Source organism: Drosophila simulans, chromosome 3L (assembly GCF_016746395.2).
Source record: "Drosophila simulans strain w501 chromosome 3L, Prin_Dsim_3.1, whole genome shotgun sequence".
In the NCBI taxonomy this organism is placed as follows: domain Eukaryota; kingdom Metazoa; phylum Arthropoda; class Insecta; order Diptera; family Drosophilidae; genus Drosophila; species Drosophila simulans.
In genome coordinates, this window is record NC_052522.2 from 5568346 (window position 1) to 5580461 (window position 12116).

The 12116-nt window shown below is 43.8% G+C and overlaps 1 protein-coding gene across 12 annotated transcripts in view; it reads left to right on the plus strand.

Moving 5' to 3' along the window:
• Positions 1 to 12116, plus strand: part of LOC6736903 — an 81086-nt gene that overhangs the window by 7450 nt on the left and 61520 nt on the right. For 9 of the 12 annotated variants that reach the window (XM_039293864.2, XM_039293865.2, XM_039293850.2 and 6 more), the window contains 3 exons: positions 752 to 920; positions 985 to 1233; positions 1291 to 1420. In XM_039293864.2, coding sequence (XP_039149798.1) covers positions 752 to 920; positions 985 to 1233; positions 1291 to 1420 — 548 coding nt within the window. Of the gene's footprint in view, positions 1 to 484; positions 542 to 751; positions 921 to 984; positions 1234 to 1290; positions 1421 to 12116 lie in introns of all 12 variants that reach the window. The other 3 variants (XM_044922972.1, XM_039293863.2, XM_039293852.2) reach the window with 1 other exon arrangement.

The window sequence follows — 12116 nt, forward strand, 5'->3', positions numbered from 1 at the left end:
TCTGATTAAATGGGAATGACAATGCTAGCTGGGATGGAATGTTCACTGTAGTAATTGAGAAGGATTGGCAGAGGCTTGAAAAGGGAACAAAGAATTTCAAATGAGTGTTGTTCATTGTTTAAATCATAAAATCAATTCATTGAACTACTTCATTAAAGTATTGTCTAAAGTCTTTGAACTACCAAAATGGGATCAGGAGCATATTTATTAGAATTAATATACTAATATCCAGCTTATTTATTACATTTCACTTTTCACTTTATCTTTCGTTTTCCTAAAATGTACGTAATTTTGTCAATATTTATTATCCCGTTCTTTAACAATATACCATAATTGCTATCCATGTCACTTCATGAAATGCTCATTCATTACCTCTCCTCGCATTGCCCAACGACACATGAACATCAACAACCAACAACACCACGAACAACTACAACTACAACTAACAACCACAACAACCCAACAACAAATCAACAATCATCAGAATTCGCTGAAAGCCTACCCGGATCGAACCAGCGCAGCCCATATCCACTACGTAGGCGTAAGTAGTTCCATTCCGGATCCGCACGATCTCTTCCAGATTTAATGCTCTAGCTTGTACTCATCCGATCTCAGTTCGATGCGAATTGAAGCCATAAGTCGATTGCATTTGCCTGACATAGATTTTGGAATGCTTTCAATTAGGATTGAATTTGGATTTGGAAATCGAACTGAACTAATCCCATTCCATGACATATATCTTTATCCACAGCCAATGCGAAATCTTCCACGCTGCCATTGCCGCCACATCGGCCATTGTCTACCATTCGCGATAAGGAAAGGGATCGCGATCGCGATGGTTACTACAGTGATCGCAATGAGTTGATCAGGGAGCGGGAACGCGAACGCGATCGTGGCTATCTATCGGATCACAATTCCAGGTTAGTAAAATTGAAAAGCAAAGATAATGCGATTACTAAACATACTTCGGTTTTTATCTTGCAGTTTCTCCAACTCGCGATGCGCCTCTTGCATTGGCGAATCGGCTCGGGCCCAGTGGTTCCGTCACTCGGATGGTTGGCGTTCCGGAAGTTCCACTATTGGATCCGGATCGGGTCACGGCATGATGACCCAGCAGGTTCCTGGCTCCGGGCACAAGCGTTCGCCCTGGGATTCGCTGCCTTCATTGCGACAGGACAGCAGTCTCAACGATTCGGGTTACAAGAGTGCTCGTGCCGATTCTCTAGAACAACGGTGAGTTAAGATATATTTTCATACTATATCATAAATTATAATAATCATACATTTCAGTGCCGAGTTCATACGTCAGGATAGTTTGCGATCAGAGTATTTGAGCGATCGCGAGTCACGCTACGGAATTGTTCAACAGGCTTCCATTGAGAGCACCGATTCAAGGATGTGCTATCTAACATCATCAGAGGTGAGTACTCTTCCTTGCAATCTAAATATCTAGATTTTTCTCTGTTGTGTGAATGTGAAATCATACCGTTTTATATATGAGTATTCAGAAAGCAGTTCTATATGATTCCCTAATCTTAATGAAAAAAGTCAGATAATTTATAGAAAATTTATAAAATCGTTAAAGACTTCATAGCTTTCACAAATCTAAAAATCTTTAGATACTGAATTTAAGATGTTACTTTAAATTAATTAATTAATGGAAATCAAAAGTATTATAGTGATTTTTATAAGTTTTGACTTCCACTTTAAAAACTGTATTCCTTTTCGAAGCCAAAGAAAAAAGTACTAGCATTGTACAATATTAAATTTAACTCTAAATACAATTTTACCGAGAGGTTAGGAAAATGTATCTCCATGAACCCGCTTCCTTGACCTCACCTACATAAATATTAGATTATTCACCTTAAGTAAAAGTCCCCAGCGCAGTCACTCCTCAATATTGCATTACCTACTCCCGACGGACTGACACGAAATATAATTTCCCATTCCCAGAGAATGCAGTTTCCTAAGCGGAGCGCTCAGCATTCGTCATAAGCCAGCATCCGACATCAATTGCTCAAATTCAAATTCTCGTTGGCGGCGGAGCCACGAACTCCCCGCTTTCCATTCCGCTACGCCCTTTGACCCCACGACCCGCCCCTTTGTGGGCTGTGCTATTTATAGAGAGCCAACTGGGTCAACAGTAGCAACAGAAGCTGTAACACTAACAGCACCGACTCCTCTACCTTTCGAATGTTAAATCTGGCAGAGCTCAAGCCGCTGTTATATCCGTCATATAAAATATATACATATAATATATATATGTATATGAGTATAATTATGCTATAGGTATATATTTTATATGTATTTGCTTATTCAAAGCCGAAAAACGGCGCGGCAAATGAGCGGGGGAAAGTCAAATGCAGCATAAATGATATTTTTAGTTGCAGCCCCAAAGCTGACCCAGTTAACGTTGATTAAAAACAAACTGCCATACACACACACACACACAATCTAACACACACACAGTCGAACACCTAGAGAGCAGGACGACAGGCGCAGGACTCCCCAACCAACAACAGGATGTAAAGCCCCGAAATACTTTCTCTTGGTCTTCTGATTCCTTTTTTGCCCAACTTCCTGCGATGATAGATGGGTCTGTGTTGATGGTGATGATGATGATGATAGTATATATCCTCCCTCTTTCCGCCTACGCCCTCGCCCAGTGGGCGTGGCACTTGCATATTAATTGGCCACTCAAGGAATTTGTCTAGTTAGTGCCAAATTTATATGTCGCCTTGACACTAATGAGGCCTGCAACTCTACTTGCATCTTGGTGGAGCATTCCATTGTTACACTGACACACAAAAGGGAGAACTCGATGTTCCTATTGCTTCCCTACAAGTTTTTCCCCCTCGATTTCCCCCCACAGACTTTTCCAGCTTTTCTGCTGCGGCGCATGCGCATTGGCCGTGCTCTCGTCGGCTCGGCTTTCTGGTCGTTTCGGTTTGGTTTTCCAGGCTTTTCAGTTTTCCAGCTGCGAAAGAGAAGCTTTCGGCTGCTTCTGCTGCTCTGCCGATTTTCCCGCTGCTGCGACTTTCCCAGTGCCGTTCGCGCTCCGCTCCGCTTGCCGCTGTCATTGCTGCTCTGCTGTTTTGCTGTTTTGCTGGCGATGCGCTAACTTTTGCTCTGTCGTTTTATAATCAACCGAAATTCCGGGAAGCGTGTGTGGGTGTGTGCCTGCCTGAATGCCTGCCTGCGTACGTATACGTACCGTACGTGTGTGTGCGTGCGCGTGCCAGATTTGCAACTTACGAAAATATTGCAATAAATAAAGTTTCCGGGGTAGGCAGAGCCACAGACTTTGCTGCGAAAAGAGTTTTTCTTCGCCGAGCCGCCGCCACACAATGGAAAATTGTGTATAAAAAATTGTTTTAAAATTCAGCCATCGAGCGGCAGTAACTGCAATTTTCTCTCATGTACATGCATACAGCATGTGTGTGCGTGTGTGTGTGTGTGAGTGAGCGGCGCTCCAAAGTATGCAACGTGTGGAAAAATTCACTTTATTGCAATTTCGTTGAACGTGAACGATAGACAGCCAAATAGCAAGCAGCAGAAAGCAGAAATCAGCCAGCAGGAACCAGCAGCAATCAGCAGCAACAACAATCAAGCAGCCTCAGCTCAACCAGAACTCAACGCGACAATAATAATAACAATAAAAGGAGAGCTACAAGCACGTTAAGCAAGTAAATGTCAATAAAAAAGGGCGAAAGCGGCCCAATAATGTCAGGCAGTGAGTGAGTGTTTTATGTGTTTTTGTGTGTCAAGCTGCGATTAAACGCTTGGTTAATCTCCCCCTCAAGTTGCTCAGTTACTACCCAGTTATGCAGTTACTCAGTTACTCGGATACTCAGTTGCCCGAAAAGAAAACAGAAAGGGATGCCCCCCATTCACATGATAATAAAAGTAAAACTGCCACACAACACACAGTGCGTATGCGTAATGTTGATAGCAGTGGGGAAGGGGGCCATCGTGGCGTATGCGTGATGCGAGCACAAATCTCGGACTAATGCAGCTCAGGCCAGCTTTCAATTAGTTCCCGGCCGCAATCGACAAACTGCAAAAATAAGCCCCAAGAAAAGGTTCTGTGCAAAATAGAGCAAAAACTTGGCCAAATGCGATTAGGAAGAAACCACGTTTTCCTTCATCACGTGTGTGTGTGAGTGTGTGTACGAGTGTATGCGTAGATGTTGTGTTTTGATAAGACAGCCAAGTTTTCTATCGCAAATGTGTTCGTGGCCGCCGGCGATGTGATGTGCCTTTCTATGGCTGCCCGAAAAACGGCAACCATTGATAAATAAGTATAGTGATAATGATAATGATGAAGCCATTAGATAAATTGAATGGAAATGAAGAGGACGTAAGGCGCTCTGAAAGGTTTACTATTCCCAATTGATTCGCAGGCTAAGGCTGGCCATTAGTGACTATAGCTCCCAGGCACGTTTCCGCCGTGTGACTTCCTTGCTAGCCAATGATCACTGTACTCGGGCGCTGAGCAAACACAAACACACAGCTGAAAGTGCTGGGCAATGTTTGAATAATGTAAATCGCCTGCTGCCAGACTTAACATGCCGCTGAAAGCTTCGTGAAAGCTTTTCTGTTAAGTAAGCGAGCGAATGTAGCAGGAAAATGCGGGCCAGAAGGACCAAAAACAGGGGGGCCGCTGTCCTTTGAGGGGGATTTAAAAGCTTTGCGCTGTCCACAGGATGTGGCAATGTGAAGAGCAGGGGTGGGGGCTGGGGGAAAGTTGGTCCAAAGGATATGCCAAACCGGGCTGCTGTTAAGCTCCTTATGAGCCCCTGTAATGGGAGAGTCCTGTCCATTGGCGTGGGCAAGTGTTCCTGCCATTTGATGAATTTTCAAGAGACGTTCTCCCTTTTAATTGTGAATTTTCGATACAATTCTCTTCGTGTGCCTGCCACCCACTTCATCAGTTCGACGAACATCATTAGTAGCTGAAATATTGATAGCATTGTATGGTTGGCCCTTGTCGACATATTTTTGCCTGGCTGAAAATAGTTTTTGGTGCCCGAAAATTTCTGCTGATAATATAATTTGACTAAACTGTCAGCTCATTGTGTGCATTCAACATTTTTTCTCGCCAACAGCGCACGAAAGTTTTCATGACACTTTGGCAGGCCAAACTTTATTTCCTCCATTTTTTATAATTTTTTTAATATTTTTTTTTTCGTAGGGAAAATTGAATGATAAAGTTTTGCAAACCACTCGCTGCGTATTGATTACAACTTTTGCATTTGGCATTCAGCTCGATTGGCTTAATGAGCTTGCATAATTTAAAGTACTTAAATATTTACAATATTGACATTCACTTTATTTGCATTCGCTCACCCCAAAGTAAGAAGATAAAAAAAGGACGAGTCCCCGGGCAGTTTGCGGCCATCGGAATGATCAATCAAATTGATTAATTACCCCCCATGAAGCAACATCGCAAACAACACCAAATTGAACACATTTTAAATGCGTGGCAAGACATTAATTTATGCGACTTTGTGGTTTTCCTGACTGACACCAGAAAGGAGCTGGCCCAAAATAAAGAGGACCCAGAATCCTGGGGGAGGATGACATTCATTAGGCCAAGACCAACGGCTATAAGGAAAAGGACCTGAAGGCGAATTTGAAAGATGAAAAACCGTGTAAACACATAAGCCACTTTGGAGCAGTTCTCGGGATTCGTAATCCACCCACTTCTTGTGGCATGGCTATGCTCATTAGCTTTATGTCCTTATCGGGGGAATTCCCTTTTTTAATTTTGTTTAATTTTCATTTTCGCACCTTTTTTTCTGAGTCACTTCCCCGCTGCCGCCGTTTCCACTCGCTGATATCATTAGGGCAAATTGATGAGCGCGCTGCCAAACAGCTGAGGCCACGCAAAAAACAAAAGCTGAAAACTTTGTAGCAGGTGTGTGTGTGGGGGGAATCCCCGTGCAACGCTAAATCATTTGGCACAGAGCATTTCAAGCAAATTGACGTAGAGCAGGCAGCACAAAAAAGAGGGAAAACCAAGGGAAAAAGCAAGGAATATATCTGCACGGCGGATAAAAAGGGCCCAGCTAAGAAAAAGAAATGTTCAGACGTGGAAATTACAATTTGGCTAGAGACGTTGCCCCTTTAACCCCCCCAACATTCCCCGCACGCTTGACATTCCATTGACATTTCAATAAGTGAAGAAACTAATTTTTGTATTACAAGCTTATCGGGGAAAAAGTTTCTCATCTTCAAACTATTGCCAAGGCAGGCGGAGGATGGCTAAGAAAAAAGTTCAATATTAATTTGCAGCGAGTGCATTAAGGCGGACGGGCAAGTGGGCGGGGCCGTGGGTGGCTGGGGGCTATGTGGGTGAAGGGGGGAGAAAGTCTTCTGCTGCTGTCAGCGAAAGTTGGACGTGGACAGTTGGCCAAACTATTTGACACAAAAATAACAGTTTTCTTATTTGCCGCTGACCAACGAACTGAGTTTTTGCCATTTATTTTTTCTAGTTTGATTCTTTTTTATTTCAGTTTTTGCCACGTATTTCTGGCTCAAACTTTGGAACTAAGTTCCATCCTCCTCTGTCTCCTCTATTTTTTTTTTTTTTTTTGTATTCTTTCTTGCCACCGGTTAGTTAGACAGCAGCTTTGATACTCAGGCCAACGGCAAAAGAGAGCTGTCAGCAGAAGTTTGCGACACCCACACACGCATTGGTAACATATGGGGGATACCATATAGTCATATAAATATATCTATATAGGATTGGGTGTGAAATGAGGTAGAACCATTATCTTCTCTTTTATTGCTGCTTAAAAACTGAATCAGGTTTAAAAATAGTTATATCTTAAGATTCTTGTCAATACTAGTTATTCTTAAGCCATTCTTTCGCCTTAAATAACCATTTTGCACAAATGCATTGGCGATCCTTAGCTGGCCGCTATATGCCATATCTGTCATGAAGTGTGGATATAAACTGCAGTCAGCTTCTGTTCAATTCCATTCCCTATTTTTTCGTCCTTTTGCAACCGCTGCTGCTGCCATCTTCATGCCAAATGACATTATGAAATGCTAAAAGCCTTGAGCCAAAAGTTGTCCAAGTACCAAAGCCGCTGCTGTGGGTTTAGCGCAGCAAGCCCGAGTTCCAAAGGAGTGGGAGATGCCTGGAATTCATTTTCATTTCTCGATAATTCTTTTGGCTGCTGGCCGCATGTGGTATAAGTGAGTGAGTGTGTGTATGTGTGAGTAGCACATGGCCAAGTGCCGTGGGAGTGGCCCCTTTTATTTGCCCCTTTGCGGTGGCCAAAAAGCAGAAGCAGCTCAGAATGCTCTGGCATTCGGATGCCGCCATGTGGCTTATGGAATTTAAGCGCTTTTGCCGGCCAACCAAAATAATGAAACGAATCGGTTCAAGTTGATGGACATGGAAAAAGGGGTGGTAGAGGGGCGTTGGTAGGAGTATCTCATTAATTGCCCCGGGATACGAACAAACGAATAAGTGAGATACGAGTTACGAGTTTACCTGAATGTCCTTGGCTACTTTGGCATAATTTAGGGGTCTTTCAACAACTCAATGAGATGCACTCGACGCTCGGGCGCCCCCTGAAAAGGGATTTAAAAACACTTACACAACTTTTCACTCACAGTCCTCGCCTTAAGTACGCCCGAGAAGTTTGAAGCCGGGCCGAATGAAAGAAAAAAAGTGGCCCGAGTGCAGAAAAAGAGTAAACTTTGCACATGCTTCACAAGCAGAGTTGGAGTACAACTTTCCCTGCGCTTTCTCCATTCAGCGTGTCCATTTGCAAATTTCACAGAAATATAACGCCGAGTAAAATATCGAAGGCTTGACTTGCAATGAAAGGCAAATGAAGGGGGGGCGGAGCAATGAAATCGAGAAGATTTTCATTTCAGCACTTTAATCGAGGAGTATGAAGTAAAAACTGGGAGGCAGCGAGCTGCAAACCACGTAAGATGATATCATACAGAAAAAGTTAAAAAGAAACATCAATGAACAATTGAGTGCGGGGTGGTGGCAGAGTTGGTTGCCAGGAGGAGCTCCTGAAATTGGGCTGAAGGAAATGGCACTTTAACACACGCACACACACACACGCGCGCTCTCGAGTGCAAATCAAGTTAACCGAATAAAAAGCCGCTTCCTGCCTGCCATTTGGCTTGTTTCGGGCTGGCTCCTTCCTTCAGTCGCCTCTTGATTTCTTCCTTCCTGCTGGGGAACAGGTCCTGAAATGGCAAACGATGTCGTTCCGTTTCGTTTTCGTTTCGTTTGCCGTTGCTATTGCTATTGCCTTTACCTCCATGTCAAAAGATTATACTCGTGCAGTCATAAAAAATAATAAAATGTGCAAAAAACGCACAACTACGCGGCGGAGTGGAGGGGTATGGCTTGTGGGGTGTAAACTTGCCAAGGTTCACATGAGCGCACACATGGGTTCCTCCAGAGCCCCCACAACCCCCAACCCCCATCGTCAACCCCCACATACGCATTTCTTTGTGTGTAACATGTAAATGTCGTTTCGGCATTCGCGCATTTTAAGCTGCCATCCCACAACTGCTCAGCACCTCACAATTCACACACACGCACACCCACCTGGGCAGGTGCAAAACGAAGGGGTAAATCCAAGGAAGCGGCAGGAAGGGGCGGGTTTGGCGGGGTTTTGGGAACACGACCTTCTTCACCTCGACAGTTTCTCAGGCCTCATTTTGGCACCTCGACAGCTTTGCTCCTTTTTTGGCCGCCTGGCTGGCTGTTGCCCCGCGTAATTGGCATGTGTTCAGCATTTCAGCATTTCAGCATTTTGTACATTTTTCGCACAGTTCGCAGAAATGCCACGCCCACGCCCTCGTCTTCGTCCCGCTCAGATTACCTGGTCGGCAATGGGGCTAAAGATATGAATATAATTAAATGTTACAACTACATATTTGCATCTCTTATAAAGCGATGTTTTCTCAACTGAAACTCACTCACCGGCGTGGCACAAAATGTCCTTTGAGGTGTTTCTGTTTGTGCTGGGGAGAAGCGAAGACAGGATAAAGCCATCAACTAAATTGGTCGGGTCCCCAGCTAAAAATATATATAAGAAGGTAGCAGAAAGACAGCGATGCCTAAAACTTGAATTCCATTTAGCTCGGCTCTTATTGTTGTTGGTCAACAATTAAGGACAATGACAGCGGCAGATAAGTTAAGAAATTAAGTTGAAATTGAAATGCCGGAGATTGAGTTACCCCAAAAAGTTCTTAATGAGAAAAGCGCGCGAAAAGCGGCAGATTTTAAGGGCCAACTAACGAGAACTCGAATGAAAATGTTAAACGAGTGTCCTTATTAGTTCCTAGATTGTGTAAAAACTAGAGGAAAATATATGACACGTTATAAGATTATTTATCTCTAGTTATTAAGTATTTAATCTTCAGAGAATTTCTCTAAAATATTCTTTATAAAATGTTACATGTAATATTAAATACTACATCTATTGCCTTACAAAGAAATTTGTCACATGTGAAATTGATTTGATAGGCGGACTACAGATTTTTTACTGACATTTCCGATTCATTGTAATTAAATCCATTATATTCCGCTGTAAGCGTCAGTAAATGCAAATTGATATCGCTATAAAGATCTGTCAATGATATATGCAAATTCGATTGACTACTTTTCTAGGGCAATTAATATTTTTCCCTCGTTGGCCGCTCTGTAAACAAGCTCTGAAAAATCCAATTTGCATAACTTTTTGGCCCACATCAAATGCCAATTTATCTGCACAGGAGATTGTAAACTTTATGCGAGTGTGTGTGTCGGTTTTACCTTTTCCTGTATACCTATGTGTGTTGTGTGTGTTTGTTTGACTGTGACACTTTAACTAAAATATTGATATCAATATCTATTCGCACACAGTAACCATTCTCAATTTCTTCTTTTGATTTTGCCATTGCAGGTAAGCTAAGCTAATATTCAGCATTTTTGCCTTGTGTGGCGGTGGTAAGTAAACGATAAATTTATAGAGCGAAGCTGGTATAAAAGAAAATTGCATACATTTTATGAGCGAACATGAAAATGTTGCTAATTTATAGTTGGCAATCACAGCAGCAGGAGGCAGGGTAAAAGCCAAGGGAAAACTCTGCCCGACACCTCAATGGGAGCCAATAACAAAGTTATATAAATGTGCCAGCTATATGTGTGCGTGTGCATGTGCATTTGTCTGTCCATCTGTATCTGTATTTGTATCTGTGTGTCCTGCGACTGCCTGTGTGTTTGTGAGAGAAGCGGATATCCGCATGCAAGCCATAACTCAATAAACCATTGTCCACAGCCAAAGAGGAAGACGCAAAAAAAGAATATAAAACAAAGGCAAAACTAAAACCAAAGCTAGCTAAAATGGGCGTAGATCGTCGGAGGGGAGTGGAGGGGTGCTTTCTCGATGGGGGGCTTAGCAGTCAAAGATACAATCGAAATGCAGTAACTAGCAGTCAGCCAGGGGCGGAGAGGGGCTGCTTTAAGGGGGGAACTTGAACAGCCACTGGGCGGCGGGAGATTAGAAATGTAAACAAAGCCAAGGAGAGCCGTCGACAATTCTCCACTTCAGTTAAGGGGGCTTCCCCCAGAAGCAGAGGGAGCAGAGAAAGGGGGGCTTGGTTTTCCAAGGAGGCCAGTCTGCGGGGTGGCAAAAGAAATAAACATTAACTGTAATTTAGTGGGGCATTGTGCTTAAGCGTCCAGTCTCGGATTCAGATTCCAATTCGGTTTCGCATTCGGTTTGCTGCCCTGGCTCCCTCTCGCTGCCTCTCGCTCCACTCGCCAGCTGTCTCGCTCTGAAATTATGGCCCCATTGTGCAGTGGCCAGCAGTCACGCCTCTGTCTGCCCCCCTTTTCTACACACCCGACGCCCCTGCCCCTCCCCCTGTCCACGCAGCCAGTTTAGTTTCAAGTTGCACGAGGCATTTCGTGCTGGTCAAAACGCGCCAGGGAATCAGCCATGGGTGGGCCATCAGAAAAGGGGGGATGTGCGCTGCGAAGTGGCGGGGTGGAGATGGACGCTAAGGAAGGAAGGACGAATCCTGGCCAGAAGGCCTGTCAGTGGAGCAATTGTTATTTGCCTGCAGAGGGGCAGTGGAGCAGAGGCGGGGAAGTAACAGCTTCCAGCTTCAGTTTCATAGACAAGTTCTCAGTTTTCGCATTGCCAACAATTAGGTGGCAGCAGCTGGAGAGCCGTAGGCCAACACTGAGCGAAATAGCCCATAGAATACAGCTGATTTGATTGCCTGGAGAAGATCCCCTTCAGCTTTTTCCTGCGTGTAAAATCCTTTTGTGGAGCTGGCCAGTAAAGAAGTGGAAAACTAACAGAGTCCTGGCATAGTTCAAATACGAAATACGCCCCAATCATAACAACAACAGCAACAAAAGCATAGACAATGCTGGGCAAACTCAACAATAATCGACAACAATAAAAAGAAGAAAAATTGTTGGCCATGCCAGGAGGAAATGGAAATGGAAACGGGATGCCAGGCTGGCCAGTTGAGCCCACCAAAAATTTATTGAAATGAAATTGCGACCTTTTTATGAATATTGCATGCGAAATGAAGAGCCAGCGTGGCCCGCATTAAAAAGGTTAATCAAAAAAGCGAAAGAGAGAGTAGGAAAAAAAGGAACTTTTAACCAAATTGTTGCCAGTCATATTTTGTGATTTCTGCTTTTGCACCATCATTAAGGCAATTTCTAGGCAATTAGCTGGGGTTTTTCGCCATGCCCAAAAGGCTAGAAAATCTGAGCCACCCGCTCGGCGCGACTGTTAAAACCGCCTTTGGCCATAACATGGCTTTATTTGGCTTACAAAATTGTTAGCAGTCCCGGGGTTCCCAGGCTCGTGAACTTTGCTCATAATTCAACACCTCCAGCAGACCGGGCCAAACAAAATTAATAAAAATAAAGAGTGGCGGGGGCAGGGGCTTGGTTCAAAAAAAAAAGAAAACAAAACAAAAGTACAACGAAAACGAGAAAACCTTTTTCAAATTAAACTTTTGCCAGCCCTCGCTCGAGTTTTCTCTCCGTTTCTCTCTCTTTCACTCGTGACCACTTGATGATGCCGCCCTCCGGTTCAGCCGGAAAAATACAAACTCGGCGG